The sequence below is a fragment of the Camelus dromedarius genome, chromosome 15, assembly GCF_036321535.1.
Source record: "Camelus dromedarius isolate mCamDro1 chromosome 15, mCamDro1.pat, whole genome shotgun sequence".
Taxonomy (NCBI): Eukaryota; Metazoa; Chordata; class Mammalia; order Artiodactyla; family Camelidae; genus Camelus; species Camelus dromedarius.
Window position 1 is genome coordinate 58,144,400 of NC_087450.1, and position 22,594 is coordinate 58,166,993.

Genomic DNA, 22,594 nt, shown 5'->3' on the forward strand with positions numbered 1-22,594 from the left:
CCTTTAGCATCTCCTAAAGTAACCTGTATAAATAACTTAATTTTTTCCCCCAGCTTTGCTTGTATTTGAGTTTCTTCGGTCTGGAATGTCCTGTCACTAGTCCATCTTGTAATTTTGAGTAGTGAGAACACCGACTTCTTCACAGATCTCTCAGATTCTCAAAAAGGAATGTACTACTTGCATTCTGCCTCACAATCAAATAAAATACTCAATGCTGGAGGGAGCCCCAGTCTTAGCTCTCCTGTCCTCCCAGGATTATAAAATTTGCTAGTTGAAGTGTTACAATGGGCATTTCCTGCTTAATTGACAGGAATAATGTGCAGGAGAAATTAGTGGAAGAACTTGTAACTACATAAATGTTAAAAATTGATTCTCTTCCTCTCTCCTGACTTCTTACCTATGACCTTACCTGGAAAAATTTTCTTACTCAAGGGAGCCATTTATCATTTTGTTTTTTTCTCTCTGATCTGTATTGAGTCTTTTTTATAATGAAAAAAATGTTTTTTACAAAAAAAATTGTACACCTAGGCTATATACCTTAAGTATTGTAGCCTTTATTCTATCTGGTATTAATAATTAATAACTGATACCTGATAACAGCCATGATCATTTTGGTAAGACATGTTAGCAGAATCCATTGTCTTTTCATTGGGCTAAAATATACATGGCTACTACTGATAACATGTGGAAAGACAGAGTTATTCTGTACCTGTTGTTTCCTTCACAGAGAGCTAGTGGCATCTGACAAAGAACCATGATACCTGGCTGAAACTCCAGGATGGAAGTATTGCACAAGTCACTTTATAAAAGCCAACACTGTAAATCGTACGTAATGGCTATATGAAACTAGTAATCAAAGTTAATAATTTTAGAAGGGGAAAGTTTACAGTTAGCGTATAAGCAGCTTTGTAGTCCCTGACACAGAAGCTGTTGAGCAGCTTTCCCGATCCTTGGAAGGCCAGTGTGCCGGTCAGGCAGTCCTCGCGAGCCGCCCACACCCGGCACAGGTGACTTAGGAGGGATTAGAGCTAGAATCGCTTTTCTCTCCTCACCCCACGTCCTCATTCTAAGTCACACTTTTCTCTGCCTCTGCTCCCACATTTCTGCCACCTTTAATCCTAAAGTACTAGATCTTAAATGTTCCAAGTAGCTTTTTTGTGTGTGACTGTAAATACCATCTTCACCAGAGCTGGCACCATTTTGGAGATTCTCTGGAATTTCATCTTAACTGACTGACTCACTTGGGAGAAAAAGAAAAGTGAGGGACACTTCATTTTACATTATAGTTCCTTAGTTTGGATACAAGCAGAGGTAGTGGGTCCCACAGTATAAACACTGTGTTTGCATTATTTGATACTGCTTCTCAGAATGTACTCTTGTTTAAATTTTTTTTTTAAATAGAGATGACAGAGTCAGTTTGAGATTTAAAAGGTAATGAACTTTTTTTCTGATTCTCTCACCATTGCTCCCTTTCCTCTGAAAACCCCCCAAATTTCAGGTGTTCAGTAAAAATAGTTTTTAAGTTGAAAGTCATCCGTGATATTTAAAAATGGTATTAGAGAAAAAGGTTAAAGTAATATGATTTTGTAAGATTCGGGGAAAGAATTTTTCTCAGGTTCATTTTAATAAATGACTACTAAAATTGATTTGGTGATAATTGAGCAGGAGAAATTCTTAGAACGTGATCGATTCTTTTCACACTTAAAAGAGTGTGGTGGTACAGAAGCAGCATTTGTATCCAGTTGTCTTTAGTGTTGGGATGTGGCCCATCTGTTGCTTCGTTCTTAGCCCAGCAACTTCGCAGATTTAAGCCACACTTTTAATACTTGCCACCTTTATAATGTGTAAATTTCTGGGGCTTCGTTAGGTAATATTACTGTAATACTAAGTTTAACTTCCCCCCTGAGCTTCAGACCCTTTTAAAATACATATTTTTTTAACCTAAACATTTTTCATTAAATTTAAGATTTAAAATGTTTTTGTTTATTTCCTTTAAAGTAATATGCATATAATCATTGCATTTTGCTTAGTCTATTTTTATTCAGATAAATAGGAAAGTTCTTGAGTTAAAACTATATTTTCTAAACTATCCTTAACTTCTTCAGTATCATTTATTGATTTTATTCTCTAAACAAACCTATGTGGCGTAGGTGTTCTATGTTTCTATGAGAATTTTATTCTACTCCATAATTTTTATTACAAAAGGATTTTTAAATTACTTAGCATCAAGTAAAATTGATAGTCCAACAGGATATCTGTTATATTTGTCTTTTGTGACATTTTAATTCTCTTGGGCACACCTTGTACAAATACCTCAGTTTAAGAGGTAATAGCTTATTGGATCAAGGAGACATTTCTTTGTATGAAATGAAGGATAAAAGACATATTTAAATACTAACCCAATTAAAAAAAATAACATTTAGTAGAGCGCTTGCTCTCAATCCTTAACTCAGCCTTGTTTTCGATGGGCACTGGTCTGCAGAGGACATTGAATAGCCCCACTCTGGACTATGATGACTTGTACTGTGATTATACTATTCTTCATACTTGATGTCTTAAACATTTTGTTACCCCTCCCTAAAATGATTACACATCCTCATTTTCTAACTGCTGCATTCCTTCTATTACTTCTTGACAGATAGCCCTTTCCCAGGGGAACCTGTCTTAACCAGTGGCCATCTCCAGCAGAGCCAGACATTCCCTCCCTGTGCTTCCATAGCCCCTTATTCACTTATATCTTAATGTCTTGTGTACTGTTAATGGTATACTTACCTCTTTTCTTACTAGACTGTGAGCTCTCTGAGGGCAAGGACCTTTATATCTTTATATCCCCTCTGATCAAATACAGTGCCTGGCACCTAGCAAGTATCAGGAAATGCTTGCCTGAATGGATGAATGGGTGAACATCTTTCTAATTAGTGTTTGATGTAATCTAGCTTTACCATTAGAAACTATGACTTGCTATGAGCCAAAGCATTCAACTAATGGCAACCACCTGATCTTGTGCTCTGGCCCATGCTTCTGGTCCAGGGTGGTATGGTGTGGACTTAATGTGGTAGTTATTTTCATTAGTGTGTAATGTTTTATCTTATTTCTTTCAGGAATTGTTGGATAAGTATTTAATAGCCAATGCAACTAATCCAGAGAGCAAGGTCTTCTATCTGAAAATGAAGGGAGATTACTTCCGGTACCTTGCTGAAGTTGCTTGTGGTGATGATCGGAAACGTAAGTGTACTGGTTTATGGGTAAAGCTAAAATATAAAAAGAAGGAAGGATCGGTTCATAATGTTACCTTATGTCCTCAAAAATGAATCAGTCATGAATTTATATTATATGCCCTTTTTGAAAAGTTAAACTCAGGAACTCTCTGATTGTAACCTGTTAAGATATTATTAAAAACAGGCTTAATCTTTTAGATTTTAGAATTTTGTTCACCATATTTTTAGCCCCAGAGTTCTTCACATATGCTTTATGTGATTCTGTTATGTCACATGGTTTTGAGTGTCTTGTATCTTGAAACTTAACATAACTGGAAATTATACATAGACTGTAGAAACAGGATGTTTTTCTGTTTGACATAATTTATTAACTGCTACCTGTTTTGAAGGATCATAATAACATTGACTACATATAACCAGATGACTGAGGAGGAGAGGTGAGATGACAGTATTATTGCTGGCATATAATTTATCATAGAAGACACAAATATGGGGGAAAGAGTAGCTGAATTGCCTAACTTGATTGTAAAAAAGTCTAAGTAAATTTATTAGCAGTAAACTCGGTCTCTTAAAGTATTGGTAGCTGAGTATACTATAGTTTTTTAATTATTATTATTTTATGTATGTGCCTGCTACTAAATTTATTAAACATGTTCTAGGTAGAAGTATCACCTAACTCATTTCTTAAAAATAAGTTTATTATTTTGTTCTTAATTTTACCCCATCCAGAAGGGCATACCCCCACAGTTAGTTACTGTGGTCTCCTGCTCCACAAAGTGTTACTAAAGAGAGACAGTTTTACCACCCCAAAATCACTATAATTGAAGACATTAAGAAAAAACTTTTGTACCTTGTTATAATAAAATCTGTATACTAAACTTACTGTGTTATTAGTGTATAATTTCTGTTGCTAAAGATAAGCAAAATTAAACATGACTATTACTTGCATAGAACTGAACATTTAAATGGCATCAAGTCAAAGGAGGTATATGTTTGGGAGATAGGAGCAGAGCCTCAGCTTTAACCTGATCTAACCCTTTCTGGCTCCTTGGCAGTTTTTAGTCCTCTACCTAGAGTACTCCAGTAGTCTGGGATTTGTAAATAGTGTGTATTTACAGCCTAGAAGCTGAGACACTGTACTGCGCTCCTTGTGGTTCTTCCTGATGAGCCAGACAGCAAGAGCTCCCTAGTATGTGAGGCTGTACTAGCTGTGTTTAGATCAGTGCATGTGCCATTTCAGAGGAAGGAAAATGCACATATTTAGCCTATAAAAGGATAACTTAATTTCTGTTAGGTCAATCTTTATAAAGCTGTCATGGCTCCAATGGGCTCCTTCAGAAAACCAACCCTTTTCAAAACATGATATAATCAGATTAGTGTTGGTAATACTTCCTGAACATTTTTTTCCTAGGAAGGTGACATTTTTATTGGGAGTAATCAAACTCTGTGGTCAGAGCAGATTTTGATCTATTTATTGGCATGTTTATATTTCCTTTCACATAAACATCTTGATACCTGAGAATCAATATTGCGTCTACAGATAAATCACAAAAATAGAGATTTTGGTGGTAATTTTTGTAAAATATATTTCTATTATTGTGGAATATTACAGCTAATTTTTCCAGCTTTTTTGAGATATTATTGATAAATATCAAAGTATTTTTAATTGCTGCGTTTTCAGGTGATAAAATTAAAAGGCATGAAAGAAGATGATGTTTTAGCCTCAGAGATGGAAAAATAATAATATTCTATCTCATGTTTTTTTATTAAGGTGATAATAAGCAAGCAATATTATAAACTAGTTTTTTAATACCTAGTACAAGATAATGTTTTTGGTTTGCTACTATGATGTGGTTTTTTTGTTTTTGTTTTTTTTCTTTTGGCAAGGAGGGGTCCAGTTTATTTATTTATTTAAATAGAAGTTCGTGCATGCTAAGTACGCATTCTGCCACTGAGCTGTACCCTCCCCTCTGCTGCTGTGGTTTTAAAAGAAGGCCACAGAGAAAAATCTTCCTGCTGAGCTAGTAGCATATGTTAAAGGTATTACTGTATACTAGATGGATGTTTTCATTATCATGGTTTTTTTATTTCATTTTTTTCTCTTTACAGAAACGATAGATAATTCCCAAGGAGCTTACCAAGAAGCTTTTGATATAAGCAAGAAAGAGATGCAACCTACACACCCAATCCGTCTGGGGCTGGCTCTTAACTTTTCTGTATTTTACTATGAGATCCTTAATAACCCAGAACTTGCCTGCACGCTGGCTAAAACGGTAAGATGTGTGTCCCAAAATACCCTCTTTAGGTTATTTGAGCTAGCAGGTGTGTTAATTAGTAGACATTTTACTCGGATATCCAGGGATGATTTTGACTACATTTATTTTGGTATCTTCTCCTTTTCCTTACCATTGCGACTACCTCCGACACTCTCAAGACCTTACTCTCCCAACTATAGTTATAAACAGAATGTCTATCTAAAGAGCATATTGGTCATAGTAATCAAGAAAGCCTGGAAGACGTGTGAAGGACTGGAAGGTAATGCTACCAGGTTTGGTCACTAGAAGCTCCGCGCTCATCACAGTGTTTCAGAATCGGAGTGTTCAGTGGGGATTTTGCAAATACTAATTCTTATTTGTAAGAAACATCTTAGGTATAGGTACTGGGCTGCATGTGTCCTGTGAAAGAACTAAGAAATACTTATTTACTGATTACGTCTGTGGAGGTTTGTAAGTTTCAAGTCCTACCCAAAAGTTCTTCAACTGATCTGAGGGAATGATTTCAATGACTTGTTTTTAATGGAGAATAGAACGTAAAGTGGATGTTCATCTGCTTTATAAAAATGATTTGTGATTGTAGAGTAACTAGTTTATGTTGATGTAAATGTTTACTTACCATGAATATTAATATTTGTCAGGCTTTTGATGAGGCCATTGCAGAACTTGATACACTGAATGAAGACTCATACAAAGACAGCACCCTCATCATGCAGTTGCTTAGAGACAACCTAACAGTGAGTTTTTCATTCTTTTAATTTTCTTTTTTTCAGGGACAAAAGCATTTATATTTTATTCAGGCTTCCTGTCTTCTGGGGGCAGTTATATTAGAGCTACACTTGCTCTTAGAAAATGAATATGTAGATACATAAAAATATTAGATAGTTGTTAGTATTTTGTATAGGACAACTCTTCTTTTGTAGGCAGATTTTCAAGTTGAATGGGCATTTTATCAGACCTTACGAAAGTACTAAGATTGTAGGAACTTGTAATATTAACCATCATTGACTATTTCACTTAGAATGAAGATATTGATAAATAACCTTAATATAGAGAATTTACTTTATTTTTTCTTTTTTCTCGCTACCTCTTGTGTAGGCAAACAATGGAGGAAAAAGTAATGGAGAAAAAAGATACTGGTTGAGCTTTACTTAGCTTCTTTTGTAGGTTCAAGTAAACTTGATATGTCAGAATCTTAGGCAAAATGTAGAAGAAAGAAAAACACCCTTTAATATAAATGTAGTTTCCCTGGCTCACCCAGTTTGACACTTTATCTTTTGTTGGATTAAAAAAAAATTCAGAGATGGAGGGTATAGCTCAGTGGTAGAGCATGTGCTCGGCATGCACGAGGGCCAGGGTTCTATCCCCAGTGCCTCCATTGGTGGGAGGGGTGGGCAGGAAACGCTAAAGAAAAATTTTTTTAATATTAGCACCATATCTGTTCAACCTTGCTGAACAGGGAAGGCAAATGAAGGCACTTCATTCCCAGCCATTAGAAATTCCTAGTTGTGAGGTAACAGTAGAAAAATGGTCAGCATAAACAGCTTCTATGGAAGAAAAACAAACTGAGTGGTTACACCTCTTCCGGGATACACTGTGGAACTATCTTTTCTGAAGGGGAGGTAATTAGGTTTCTTCACTGATTTCTGCTCAGAGGAGGTACCGGGGACAACCTGGGGTCCTTTTCCGTGCTTGCTGAGCATGCGCTCTACCACTTGAGCTATATACCCTTGCCCCTGTGGAGCTATCTTAACCAGTTTTGTTTTGTTTTCTCTCTTAAGGGGACAGTTCTTCAGGGATATATTTTGTTTGTTTGTTTTTATTTTAGTATCTTAAAGATTAAGTAAGATTTTAGCTTTTCCAAAATTGCCAGTTGTGGTTGGTCTAATAGAAATCCATTTTGTGAGCTGTTGTATATAGTCAATAGATGTTGACTCTTCCCTTCTGCACTTCATTGTTTCATCCTAAAATCAGAGAGATCCTTGGAGATCAGTTTTGTTTTATAACATCCTACCTAATTCAAGAACCCTTTCTACGTACCTTCATGCACACATGCTACTTCCTCCCCTATAATTTAACATCATCTGCTCCTATTTAACTCTTTACCATGTACAAAGTAAGCCTGCTTCTTTTTCTGTATGATAGCCCTTCACATACTTGGAAACAGTTACTATGACCATGGTCCCTCCTCCCACCCCAATTATTTTAGCCTTATTAATCTCATAAATTATATTTCAGTGATGCTTTTTAAGAAGAGCTTTGGGCTGTTGGGAACGGAGAGAGCATTAAATTCTAAGGATGAATGTTTTTGTCTGAGATAATACTTTTAAAATAAAGAGTAAGTTTTAAAAACGTACCCAGATAGTGTATGTGTCTGTCATTTTGTAAATGCACAGTGAGAGGTCTACAAGGATACACTTTGGGAGAAGTTGAGGGTATTTGGGATTTTGAGAAATGTAACTTCTAGTCTTAATCATAATCTCTGTTGTTTGAATAATTTATTGCTCAGAATTACATTTTGATATAATAATAGGACTTGAAATAACTGTCTAATCTAGAAAGAGTAACTTAATATTTTTTTTTCTCCTAGTTATGGACATCAGACAGTGCAGGAGAAGAATGTGATGCCGCAGAAGGGGCAGAAAACTGAGTGCGTACAGGGTGTCGTCCTTCCGCTCGAGAAGCCTTTTACTCATCTCCATTCCTTACTCCATTTGGATTTCCTATAGCAGAGAAGCCCGTTCATGTGTATGGAATCAACTGTTTATAGTCTTTTCACACTGCAGCTTTGGGAAAACTCCATTCCTTGATTTGTGTTTGTCTTGGCCTTCCTGGTGTGCAGTTACTGCTGTAGAAAAGTATTAATAGCTTCATTTCATATAAACATAAGTAACTTCCAAACACTTATGTAGAGGACTAAAAATGTATCTGGTATTTAAGTAATCTGAACCAGTTCTGCAAGTGACTGTGTTTTGTATTACTGTGAAGATATGAAAATGTAGTTAATTACAATTTAAAGAGTGTTCTACATCTTGATTTCTACATTCCCTCCCTTACTCTTTGGGGATTTCCTTTCAATAAGCAACTATTCCATGCTCTTAATGTATTCCTTTTTGGTAGGAATCCAGAAGTATTAGATTGAATGGAAAAGCATTTGACATTTCTGGGCTGAGGGTCACAAATTAAAATGCCTCCTGTATCATACATGATGGAGGTCCTGTGTATCTGTGACAACAGGGAGTTTCCTTAATCACTCTTCATTTGCTGCTGTTTAAGTTGACAACTTCCCTTCCCAATAAAAATTCACTTACACCTCCTGCCTTTGTAGTTCTGGTATTCACTTTACTGTGTAATAGAAGTAGCATGTTGCTGCCAGAATACAAGCATTGCTTTTGGCAAATTAAAGTGCATGTCATTTCTTAATACACTAGAAAGGGGAAATAAATTAAAGTACACAAGTCCAAGTCTAAAACGTTAGTACTTTTCCATGCAGATTTGTGCACATGGGAGAGGGTGTCCAGTTTTGTCTAGTGATTGTTATTTAGAGAGTTGGACCACTATTGTATGTTGCTAATCATTGACTGTAGTCCCAAAAAAAAGCCTTGTGAAAATGTTATGCCCAATGTAACAGCAGAGTAACATAAAATAAAATTACATTTTATAAACCATTTACTATGGCTTTGTAACCATTGTATACTCATTTTAAGAAACAGGCGAATTTACTACTTTCTGAAACTTATTGCTGCTTCCCTTTTATCTCATGTAAAATAGAGCAGTGGTGCCCATTTTCCTGCATTGTGATACACCTGTCTAGGGATGCCTGGACATGTATAAAATTGGACTGTGTTTCTTAAAAGTTAGTGTTTGACCAAGTAGATCAGTTTTGTGGACCATCTCTTCTCCAGAGGTAAATGATACTAGTTACCTGTTATATGGAATAAAGTAGACTTTTTAAAACTAGGAAAGTTAAAATTATGTGATTGTGAGTGCTTTGGCATTAGAATTACACTTCTATGTATATTCAGGTAGAATGTCAGGGTTCAAGATACCTTGTTTAGTTTTCAAATAATTCTCTTTGTCAACAGTTGTACCATTGATGAGTTTCAAATAATTTTGGTTTCATAATACCACAATGGCTATTACGCTAGCCTGTCTTAAGTATTGACCTGAGTATTTATTTTGAAGTAGAAAATCTGAAAAGTTAATCTGTATAGGATTATCCTTTTTCTCCTAAAATGTGACTGTGAGATAAGGTTTCATTTGCACTTGGTTTTTCTTAGAGAAAATGAAAAGACAGAGAACTTAAAGGGGTTTGGGGAAATATCCATTTAAACAAGGTTAATAGGACTTTGGTCCCCAAAAATCTAAATCAGTGAGATAACTGCTTTTTAGATAAAAATTTCAGTAAACATAGGAAGAACATTGTGAATTAGGAGGAAAAAAATCACATCTTAGCAATAAAGTTTTTAGTACTGAGTCACTACACCACTTGGTGAGTTAGCAAAGTAGCCTTCTTAAAGAGCAGATTTGTCCCAAATTATCTCCTTGCTTTAGGAGAAGTCAGCATCTTTAAAAATGGGCCCAGCCTGTGGTATCGCCTTTTGACCATCTGACTGGGGGCGGGGGTCGGGGGGCTCCTTGCACTAGATGTGAGGATATTTATGGAACACCGCTAAGAGCTCAGTAGGAGAGGACATCTTTCCTCAGGGGGAAGGGGTGAGTAAATAAAATTTCAGGGTGAAGAGAGGGTTTAAAGCCAGGCTTGAGCTTTCTAATTTTTATAATTACTTTCCAAGATAGTTCAGAAATTCTAAATTTTATACCTATTTTGTACTTGGAACTTTTTAATTGGCAGTTTTCCCTCTAAAATGTCATTTAGGCTTTAATAACTTAATTTGGGGGAGGGGTTGTATTCTAACACTGATTATCCGAAATAGAAATATTAGGGATTTCTCTTCCAACATAAAGTACATTCAGCTATGGTTATTTGATCTTAGATTGGGAAAGTGCAGTACATTTTTTGGACGGGATTGGTAGAATACACTCATGTCTATAAATATTTATCAGTAGAGACTTGTTATTTAAAACTCAAGAAAAACACTAGGATGCCCATATAAAGTATAAAAATTCTAATAGAAGAGTAAAATACTTCGAGAAGATCATGAATTCTAGTCACTGATATTTAAATGGACAGAATTTTATTTTTAATGGAATTGAGCCAAACATTCAACAATATTTGAGGGCCTATGTTAGGCACAAACGTGACAGTTTTTGTTAAATTATAAGCCTGATTTTATTTGGACTGATTATAAATAACTGTCATTTGATACATTCTAAAACAACTTCATTCTTTGTGACTGGGAGGACTTTAAACTGATTAAGGCAATTATGTTTTATTCTGCCATTTATCTATCATCCTTCCTCTTATAAATTGTATGTGATCAACTTTGCAAGAGGAGAGTTACCATGTATGTATATCATAGATATCATGACTGAATTTTGAGGACAGTGCAGCTGAGTACCAGGATAAACCGCCTGCCAGAATAATGTTTTTTGATCCATTCATCTGATGCTTAGGGAACCTGTAGTACTTGGCGTGAATCAGACCATCATGAAGTCCAGTTTGCAGCACACTTGCTGTTGACTGCTTAGTCACGTTTCATTTACAGTTGCCTTCAGACTTTATGCTTTAAAGGGAGTAGGTAATAATACCCTGGGGAAAAGCTGGCGACTCATCCATCTTCAGTTATAAAACACCTTGAGCGTGTCCGTAAATGGTCTGGCCCTTGTGTTTTAGTTACAGGGAACCAGCATTGACTGAATTCATGCTGGTGCCTGGTCACGTGCACACACATTCATATTTGATCTTCCCAACTGCCCTGCTAAGCACGTTTCCTCTTGACTGATAGGACACCTGATTAGAAAAAAAATGAAGTTATTTGTCCGAAGTGTGTTAAGTGGCAGACCTGTAGTTTGAAATTAGCTGCCATACCAAATTCATTTCTGTGCCACTATTGCCAGCTGCGGGTGGGTGCTTCAGCTTCTTTACTATGGCAGATAAGTAGAATTATTTATCTTCTATTTTTCTATCATATTTGGAGGGTTGGTTTGTTTACTCTTCCTAGACTTAACCTCTTAATCTGTCAGTTTTGCCCTTGAGGAAAACCTCAAAAGCAGTTCAAGGAATATTAGGATGTGCTGGACTTAACGCATGGTTATGGAAGTAAGTCCAAAAACATCAACTGACATTTCCCTCAGGCTGGAGTTTGGCCGGAAACTTGGAAAACTAGATGAAAACTCCAAATTCTCAGTAATTCTCTACTGGCTAAATTGAAAAGCATTTTCAATGAAAATTATTTCTTCTTGCCTCAGATTTAGAAAATGAAGGCTTTAATTTATACTTCTCTAGTAGTTTTGTAAGAAGGTGTAAGCTCTCTACTAATCTTCAGAAGTAAGGACCGAATTTTCATTATCAAGCGTTTGTCAGCTTTATGGTTCAAATACGTTCTTCATTTTGTGTGCTTCACTCTGAAGGCCCTTGTGTCGTCAATATTAATCATACGTTCAATGCTTCAACGTGGTGGAAAGACCACTGGCCAGGGTCCTAGCCCAAGTGTCCCTCTGGTATCTACACGTGATCTTGGGCCAGCACACTGGGGGCCTGACTTACCCGTCTTCACAGGTCCTGTTTTTAAGCATTTTCACAAATACAACTCACTTTCATAAAATTTTTGAGGTAAATTTTTCTCCTGATTTGTAAGTGAGGAAGCTAATGACATGTCCTAGGACTTGGGTCTCATAGCTGAGTAAGTAGTCGTGCCAGGATTCAGACCTGGGTTTTCTACTTTAAAGTTGGTATTCTGCTATTATGCTATGTTGCCCTTTTTTTGAGATTAAAGCAGTGACATTAGAGCAGTGCTTTTTTTTAAATTGAAGTATAGTCAGTTTACAATGTTAATTTCTCTTGTACACTATAGTGATTCATTTCTGCACATATATATATTCCTTGTCATATGCTTTTTCATTATAGGCCATTACAAGATACTGCATATAGTTCCATGTGCTATACAGTAGGACTTTGTTTATTTTATATATATAGTAGTTAGTATCTGCAAATCCTGAACTCCCAGTTTATCCCTCCCCACACCTATTCCCCCCAGTAACCGTAAGTTTAAGTTTGTTTTCTATGTGAGTCCGTTTCTGTTTTGTAAAAAAGTTCATTTGTCTTTTTTTTTTTAAGATTCCACATATAAGTGATGCAATATTTTTCTTTCTGGCTTGCTTCACTTAGTACGATGAGCTCCAGGTCTATCCGTATTGCTGAAAATGACATTGTTTTATTTTTTATGGCTGAGTAGTATTCGTGTGTGTGTGTGTGTGTGTGTGTGTGTGTGTGTGTGTGTGTGTGTGTGTGTGTGTGTGTGTGTGTGTGTGTGTGTGTGTGTGTGTGTGTGTGTGTGTACATGTACCACAAGTTCTTTATCCAGTCATCCATCAGTGGACATTTAGGTTGCTTCCATGTTGGCTGTTGTAAATAGGGCTGCTATGAACATTGAGGTGCATGTATCTTTTCAAATTAGAGTTTCCTCCTGACATATGCCCAGGAGTGGGATTGCTGGATCATAGATTGTCTATTTTCAGTTTTTTTAAGGAATCTCCATAGATCAGTGCTTTCTTAAACTTTAGCTCATGACCAACTAGTGGATAGTGGAAACCTAATGGGTCACAGCCGGTCCGTGTTTTTTAAATAGAAATATATGGCATGTTAATAAAGGTAATAGTTTGTGAAATCATTTTCAGTTTATGTGAATAGTGGGTTGTGATGTAAAATTGATTTCAGTTGGGTTTGAAAGCACTGAAGTTTTCTTTGCAACTCATGTCCTAGGCCTGCAAGTTGTTCATGATTTTACTGTTGTGAATAGTATCAGTTTTTAATGACATTGTTGGTGACCTTTTGGGTCCCTTCCACTTACAGCATTGTGACAATGGCAACGCTTTCTACTTTAGAATGTGCTGAGCAGTGAGTCCCTTGATGCCCTTTAGAAGAAAGGGAAGCTCCCCCTTCTGAGAGTGCTACTTTTATTGCGCATTGCTGGAAGGATTTTGTTAAGATTAACTCTTTTATCTTTGCTTTGTCTTCAGACCCATTTCTGCAACATATCACAGCCCTGGCGTAAGAGTATCAAGAAAGTACTTAAACCCCAGAAGCATGACAGAGTTAGGATTTACTCAGCCAGCGAAGAGGCTTATTAAGGGCTTTCATGGGATATGAATTACTAAGTGGGTTTGAAATTGGGTTGAGCCCTGAGTTTAAGTCAGTACAATAGGCCTTACTACTCTAGGCTCCTAAATTCTTTATTTGAGCTGAAATACAGCTCTCTGAGGACTATCTGAGGTTCTTACCGAAATGTTTATTAAGAGTTGTTTAATTACTGTAATTTGAACTAAAGATTTAGGAATTTCCTTGCTATTTTAGATAAATGGGATTATACAGTGTGAACTCACTTGTTTGAGATACTGGGCCATGGAGAGCTGACTTAGTTTTCTGTCTCCCTTGGGCATTTGCTTTGCTCTTGGTTGTGATATGTGCCACTGAGGACCGTATCCCTGTCACCTGGGCTATTCAGCAATGCCCTGTTGTGGTCATTATCAGCAGAAATTTGCCTATATATACAAAAATCATGTTTTTCTCCTGTGACAGCTTACAATTGTTTCCTAGATGACATTGCTGAGAATTAGAAAAGGTTTGTTTAAGGCCGACTAAAATTTAACTTGGAGTGCAGCCTGGTTTTCTTAACACTACAGAAATGTAGGGGAGTTAAGCCCACATAATGAGGCTCAGGTTTGCCTCATTTCTGAGGACGTGTGTATGTCTGCATTTATTGCAAAAACCCCTGCCACTCGCTCATCTCGTGAGCTCTATTTCACGTTCTCTGACACGGATAACTTGGGTCCCTGAAGGAGACCAGACTACTTGTCTCTCGTTTTCTGCTGATGTTACCAGGTTTCTTAACCCATCTGGAGTTAGTACTGAGCACTCTTTCTTCATCCTAGACCTGTGGGTCTTTACACAAGGCCCTGCGTTGTGGTCTTTCTCCGTAACAGTTGGTGTTCTTTCACTCACTTTGGAACTTAGAACGTTGGAGGGGTCCCTGCAAAGATTTCTGAAGGCTACTGTGTCCTGAGACTGCTGGCAGCACCACCACTTGGGAGCTAGGGATGGAAATGGGACAAGATTGTTAACTCTCCAGAGCTAGACCTGGCTCTTCCCACAACTGCCTAACCTGAGAGACGATGTGACCTGGTGGAAAGGGATCCAGCTTCCGTGCTCATTCATTCATCACTTAGCTGTTAACATGAGTACCTGTCATGAGCCACGAACTGTGCTGGATACTGGAACTTGCAACTTTGCCACTTGATAGTTTTCTTACTTTAAAAGGTAGACACCTGTCCTGCCTGTGAGCCAATGGGTGAAGGGATTGCCAAGTGTAAATGTTTGTGGAATATATGTATGTGGACTGCTCAGGTGGGAAAAGAGTAGAAGGATGGTCTAATTTTGGAATTGGAAAATTCTATAGAGTGAAACCAGTCTTGTGGATAAGAAAAGTGACCACACTTTGAGCAGATCTATTGCCCTAGATTTTCCAGGACATAGACACAAAAAGAAAATGATAATGTAACTTGGGAATGCAAAGTTAAAAAATAAATATTAAGCAATAGTTTTGCTTCTAACTAACATTCTCTGCTGGAACAGAATGGGGAATAGTCATTTGCTGAAAAAGTAAAGAAAAAAAATCAAGAGAACAAGGAGCAAGAGGAAGTGCCTTTGCTTCTCAAGAGTTAAAACTTCAGTAAGCGATTGGTGGTGCCACAAGGCCATCATTATCAAACTTCATGCATGTGATCACCTGGAGGGTCTGCTAAAATACAGCTTTTGATTCAGTAGGTCTGGGGTAGAGTTCGTAGATAACATGCATTTCTAGTAAGTTCCCAGGTGATGCGGATGCTCGTGGCCAGAACCTGGTACTTAGGAGACCACTGTCTCAAGGAAGCAGGAGCAATTAAGGCCAAAGTAAAGCTCAGGTGATTTTCACAGCAGGTGAGTAAAAATAGGTCAGTTGAAGGATTCTGAATTGAGCAGCACACTGTTGAGATTTGTGCCCACCTGATGTTAACGAATGGAAGGGACTTCCCTCAGCAACTGAAACTGATCATATACGCAGAAGAGCATGGGAGGCTCTCTGGTTCATTCTGCCTCAGCCCCTTCAGTTGTTGCCCGTGTTAATGATTTTGTATTGAAGTAAAAAATAAAGTTCTACTCCAATCCTGAGCAAGCAGATTTCGTGATCTGACAAGATGCCACCGGGGTGAGTTAGAACTGATCTGTAAGGTCTTAGGTAAGGAGGATCTGTCTGGCTGGTGATAGGAGGTTAGAAGTCTGCATCCAGTATTAATTGGAGATAAGTGCTGGGAGATTGGCCTAAAGCTTCAGGAAGGAAGCCAAGGATGTATCTCAGTGATGGGCGGGAGGCCCAGGAACTTGTTGGGGCACGTGTGCACTGACTAATGGCTCTGTGGGCCACCAGGGTCAAACCAGAGGCCTGCTGGGAGGTAGAGCACTTGGGTTCCAATTGTTCTCACTCATTATTCCCTCAGTTCCTAAATTGTTGGTTCAAGGCAAACAAAGTAGGAATGAGCTTTCTCTCCCTCTTAAAGATAAAATAGAAAAATAATACGTAAGCATTTAGTATTGTATTGAGTTGACATTTCGTTTGCTTTTAAGTTTTAAGGTACAGGGCTGGAGAAAAAGAATCAAAGCTATTTCAGGCCAGACCATGAGTGTTTCTTACAGGGTGACATACCTTGAAGTTAGTTCTGCAAAATTGGGCTTAAATTTCTAATAGATCAAATAGTGAAAAGGATAGGGAAGTGATTCTAGTCTTTGTTGCTGACATAGTGTATTTCCAATCCTGTGTTTGGCAACAAAGGATTTGAAGACATAAAAGAGCTGGCCTCACTGCCCAAGCTTGTAGTCTGGGGAGACATGAATGATGAACCCATGAAACACCAAACACCAAAACACAGCACCTGTTACATGTAGCAGCTTAAATTCCATAAGAGATGAAATTTGTGCAGTGTGTGCGTGTTTGGGGTGGGAGAAGAGTGCGGCGTGGCAACGTGTGGAGAAATTAGGGTGATCCAAATATCACATGTTGTCTAGGATTCTTTGATACCACTTGCCAATGAGCAGAGAGCTCCTGAAGTGATGCCAGACTCCTATAGGTGTTTGTTATCAAGGCAAGTGAAGTCAGATGGCTCTGGATCTGAACCTTGCCTCCACCACTTTGTAGCTTTGTGACCTTGGGGGTAATGCTTCAAAATAAATAAAGTAAGGATGATGCTTCAAAAGATTGTTAGAGGATTAGAGGAGATAATTTATCCTCCCCGCATGCAATAAATATTTGATGATGATATCCCAGGCATTATGCCAGGTGAACAGATCAGACAGGGGCCTGAATCTGGCATTAGTAGGAACCTGACAGGTGTCTCCCAAGTGCGCCTTGTTGTTTCGTGCTGCTATATCATTTTGCATTAATTCTTTGTCGGGAAATAATTTACTTCTCCGCTAAGTATTTTGAAGCAAATGACAAGCATTATGTCTTTTCACTATACCAAATTCAGTGCACAGCACTAAGATATATGGCATCTCCTTTCGTAATAACAATCATTAGCACAACTAACAAAATTACATTCATTCTCTGGCATCATTTACTATTCAGTCCATATTTATATTTCCCCAGTTGTCTCAAAAATATATTTTTAATGATTTGTCAGAATCCAGATTCAGAAAAGGTCCGCATGTTGCATTTGATTGCAGGGTCTCATGTCTCTTAATCTAGAACATCCTCCTCTTTTTTAGGGTGGGGGCACTGCCTTCTTGCAGAACCAGGTAGGTTCCATTAGGAAGTCCCCGTTTTGGATTTGTCTCTTGTTTCCTGTGGTTTTATTTACTAGTTCCTCTACCGTCATCTATATCTCTTTTTTTTTTTTTCTGTTGAGATACAGTTGATGAACAATATTATGTAGGTTACAGTGTACAACATAGTGACTCACAATTTTTAAAGGTTATACTCCATTTATAGTTATAAAATGTTCACTATATACCCTGTGTTGTACAATATATCCTAGTAGCTTATTTTATGCATAATACTTTGTGCCTCTTAATCCCCTGCCCTTATCTTGCCCCTCCCCTCCTTCCTCTCCCCACTGGTAATCACTAGTTTGTTCTCTATGTATGAGTCTGTCTCCTTTTTGTTATATTCACTAGTTTGTTTTCCTTTTACAGTCCACATAGAAGTGGTATCACACAGTATTTGTCTTTGACTTACTTCGCTTCACATAATACCTTCCAAGTTCACCTGTGTTGTTGCAAATGGCCAGATTTCATTCTTTTTTATGGCTGAGTAGTATTCCACTGTGTGTATATACTCTGCATCTTCTTTATCCATTCATCTTTGATGGACACTTAGGTTACTTCCATATCTTGGCAATTGTAAATAATGCTGCTGTGAACATTGGGGTGCATTTATTTTTTCAAAGTAGTGTTTATATTCTTTTTCTGATATATACTCAAGAGTAGAATTGCTGGGTCATACACTTCTATTTTTAGTTTTTTTGAGAAAATACCATACTGTTTCCACAGTGTCTGCACCAATTTACGTTCCCACCAACAGTGTACAACGGTTCCCTTTTCTCTGCACCTTTGCCAGCATTTGTTATTTGTGGTCTTTTTGATGATAGCCAGACAGGTGTGAGGTGATATGTTGTGGTTTTAATTTGCATTTCTCTAATGATTAACGATGCTGAGCATCTTTTCATGTGCCTGTTTCAATATCTCATCTTATGTCCTGTGGTTTTATGTAGCAAGTTAGTTCCTCTACCCTCCTCCATAGCTCCTGTAAGTGGAGGTTAGTTCAAGAGGCTTTATAAGATTCAGGTTCAGCTTTTCTGGCAAGAAACCCATGGTGCAGCATATCAAGGGTCATGCTTGTGGATCTTTATAAGTGCTGTTCCCTCAGTCTAGAATGTCCTTCCTTTCCTTTTCTGCCTAGCAGATTCCTATTCATCCTTCAAAATCTTTTCATTGAAGTAAAGCTAGAGAAAAACCATTGCTAAATTATTTAAAGTGAAGAAGGTGCCTGATGGCTCTGGCAAGATACTGCTTCCTAGGTAGAAATTAGGATATGAATCACTTTTCCTTAGTACTTTGCAAGTTAAACCAGAATAAGAGAGACTACAAACCCAAATAAGGCTGCCCTTCCTGCCTTTCTCCTCTTAAGAATACTCTCAATGGCAAGCATCCCTCCACCTCTGCAGGAGCTGAGAGCTCTTCATGTTGAGAGAGCATTATACCCTGCTGGTCTCCCAGAACAGATGTCTCACTCATTTGAATTTTGCAGTAAGTGCTCACCTTGAGTGTCCTGTTATTGAGGCGCTGGAGGTGGCAACTGGAGAATGACTGACCTTCCAGCAGTTCTTTTTGTGTATATTGTGCTGGCTGGCTGATCCTGGTACTACCAACTGTTGAACTGCACACTCATCTGTCAGATGGCAATAAAAAACTAGCCTGTCTCAACTAGGGCCCATTTCAGGCGTTGTCTAAAGAGTTACCCCGGTTTAGGCAACAGAGTCATGGACTGGAGATAGTCCTGGGCTGTCATTCCTGCTATTAACTTTGAGAAAATCACGACCCTCTTTCTGTAGACTTCAGGAAGGCATAGGGAGTCTACAAAGACGGTTCAGGAGTACTCCAAACCCAAATGCTCTGCGTTGATCTGTTTTATGCATTAAGTTTCTGCCAAAGATTTCTTTTGGACATAAGAGTGCTGTAGCTAAAAACAATGCAACTGAAAAAAGGCTTGAAAACAGCACCGGCCGAGATGACAACTGCAGTCTCTTGTTTATTTAAAATTCACATCTTTGTCCCTAACTGGAGTTTTTAATGGATGTCTACTCTGAAATTATTTCTAGAACAAGGCAGAATGTAAATAAATCATTGCATAACCAGATAGTCATAGTGATGAAATATCGAGGGCTGTATGTGATACCAACAATAAGCCAGAGTTGTAACTCGGCACCGACTTACTTGTCTGATCTGTTCTGCTTCCGAGTGAGCCAGGAAATAAATGGTAATGTTTGCTCTGGGCAAGTCTGTTATGTTCAGGCTTTTCAGTGTGACCAGTCCCTCAGAAGCCAAGCCCAGGACTGCACAGTGACCACGCAGGTCAGGGAGCTCCCACTCTGGAGAGAGGCACCACTGGACAGGCAGTTCTCCCTGGTTTTCATGCATAATGAACAGCATGGAAGGAAGAGTGCTTCTTTCTGTTGTCTAGTTTCTAAGATGTTTTGATAAGTAGATCTCATTGTTCTGGATCCTAGACCCTGACCTCTTGGCTCCCTGCAGGGTCAGCTGGGAGATTGTCCACTGGCCAACTCTGAGGACACCATTCACATCAGCTACAGTGTGAATGCCATCCCCTTAGGGCAAGGAGTTTGCAGCACAGACACCCCAACCCTTGGCTTTTCTTGACTTGTGGCTGCATCACTCCGGCTTCTGCCCACATCATCACATGGCGTTCTCTGTGTGTGTGTGTCTGTGTCACTTCTCATAAGGACACTGGCTATTGGATTTAGGGCTCACCCTCACCTAGTAGGACTTCATCATAGCTTGATTACAGCTGCAAAGTCTTTATTTCCTAATAAGGTAAACATTCATAAATATGGGGGGTTAGGACTCGAACGTATGTTTTTTGTGCCACCCATTACAAGCATTAAATTGTCTAATTTGTTTGATTCATCTTGTAAGACTGCCTTACGCACAGGACTGTGTTACTTGCTGTGGAAGGTAGCATGGTCCTTGCCTCAGGAACTCACGCCTTTGTGGAGAAGAGCAAGATGCCATCAGTGGACCACAATGCAGGATAAAATAGAAGACATTAGATTATAAAAGAAGAAGAAACATGACATGAGGAGGAGACATTCAGCCAGTGTTATCTAAGACAAATAGAGATGGTGGTGGAGGGAAAAGCAGAGGCAAGAAAGTCACATGAGAGGCTATTCAACCAGCACAGAGGAGACAGAGTGAGGGACTAGCTGGCCAGTCTCCTTGAGCCAATCAAGCATATTGTTTGTTGCTGAGGGGGATAATCAGATTTTTTTTTTTTTAAACAGAGGTACTGGGGATTGAACCCAGGACGTTGTGCATACTAAGCACGTGCTCTACCACTGAGCTATACCCTCCTCCCCAATCAAGCCTATTAAATAGCACTTCCCCACAGAATATGCTATTTAGAAACAGCTTTATATGACCTAAAAAGTGAAAAGTAAATGTGACTAAATGCAACGTGGTATCCTGGGTGAATCCTGGGACAGAAACTGTGCAGTTCTTTTGGTGGTTATCAGGGGTTGGGAGAAGCAGGTAATGGAGAGTGACTGCTTGGTGGGTACAGGGTTTCATTTTGGGGTGATTAAAATGTTCTGGAACTAGATAGTGGTGCTGGGTGTACAACACTGAATGTACTGAATATCACTAAGGATGCATTTTATGTTCTGTGTATTTTATCGCAATTAAAAAAAGACAGTAGAAAAGCACATACTTCTAAAAATTGTGAAATCTGATGTCAATGTTTTAGTTTTGACAAACATACCCTGATGAAGTAAGATACTAACATCAGGGGAATCTGGGTGAAGAGTATATGGGAACTCTCTGTACTATCTTTGCAACTTTTCTGTACATCTAAAATTATTCCAAAATTAAAATTTTATTTTTAAAAATTAATATGAAAAAATGCATGACATCAACTTTTTAAGGCCCATATCATACTGTATGTGTTTTCTGTATTTCTATGTACTGTTCATCTTTTAGAATGTAAGTCCCTGGGGGGCAAAGATATGATGTTGGTGAGATGTAATTGACAAAAATTGTGTATATTTAAGGTATACAACGTGATGATTTTATACACCTGTACACTGTGAGATGATTATCAAGCTAATTAATGTATCCAGAGGTACCATTTTTGTGTATGTGGTGAGAACATTTAAGATTGTTCTCTCAGTAAAGTTCAAGTATTCAAAACTATTCTTAACTACAGTCACTATATTGTACATTAGATCCTCAGAACTTTACTCATTTTATAACTGAAAGTTTGTAACTTTGACCAACATCTCCCCGTTCCCACTCCTCCCACCCCCTGGCAACCACCGTTCTACTCTCTGCTTCTTCGAGTTTAATCTGTGTAAGATTTAACATGTAAGTGAGATCATACTGCATTTATCTTTCTGCCTTATTTCACTTAGCATGCTGTCCTTCAGATTTACCCATGTTGTCACAAATGGCAGCATTTCTTTTTTTTTTTAAGGCTGAATAATATCCCATTGTATGTATATACCATATATTCTTTATCCGTTTATCTGCTGATGGACACTTAGGTCGTTTCCACATCTTGGCTATTGTGAATAATGCTGCGGTGAACACAGGAGTACAGGTCACTTTGCGATACTGACTTCATTCACTTTAGAGGTATTATTCTTAAAATGTTAATAGAATTAACAGGTTTTAAACATTCAACAAGTGAGTTCTGTTTTCTAAAGAGGACTAAATAGAATAGCTTTTCAATTAAGGCGTCTGGCCACTGTAGAACTAGAGGATAACTGGTGACTGCCTCCTCTCTGGGGCCTGTCAACCCAAGAGTAATGACTTTTGGCCACTTCAGACCTGAGGTAATTTCAAACCAGCACAAGTTTCCATTTTTTCTTTTCATGCAATCTATTCTCTATGTTCAGTTATTCATGTGGCTCAATTACTCTGAGATCTCAAGGGATTTCAGAAGGGAAAGTGACGTATTTTGTACGGCATTCAATATATGGGAGTTATGATAACCTCTGCTCGCAACATCCAGATTAGCCACTGGAAGTCCTGTGATAAAGACAAGGAGGCCTGGTAAGAAAGAGACATAAAAGTGTGTGTGTGTGTGTAACAGAGAGAGAAATTGTTACCAAAATTTTAGAAATGAATCTTCTTGAAATAACAATTTCAGTCAAATG

At 38.1% G+C, this 22,594-nt stretch overlaps 1 protein-coding gene across 1 annotated transcript in view; it reads left to right on the forward strand.

Annotated features, from left to right (window-relative positions):
• Window positions 1-9,159, forward strand: part of YWHAQ (tyrosine 3-monooxygenase/tryptophan 5-monooxygenase activation protein theta) — a 32,789-nt gene extending 23,630 nt beyond the window's left edge. The window contains exons 3-6 of the mRNA XM_031466547.2: window positions 3,102-3,225; window positions 5,328-5,491; window positions 6,133-6,228; window positions 8,082-9,159. Coding sequence (XP_031322407.1) covers window positions 3,102-3,225; window positions 5,328-5,491; window positions 6,133-6,228; window positions 8,082-8,141 — 444 coding nt within the window. The 3' untranslated portion in view covers window positions 8,142-9,159. The remainder of the gene's footprint in view (window positions 1-3,101; window positions 3,226-5,327; window positions 5,492-6,132; window positions 6,229-8,081) is intronic.
• The last annotated feature ends 13,435 nt before the right edge of the window (window positions 9,160-22,594 follow it).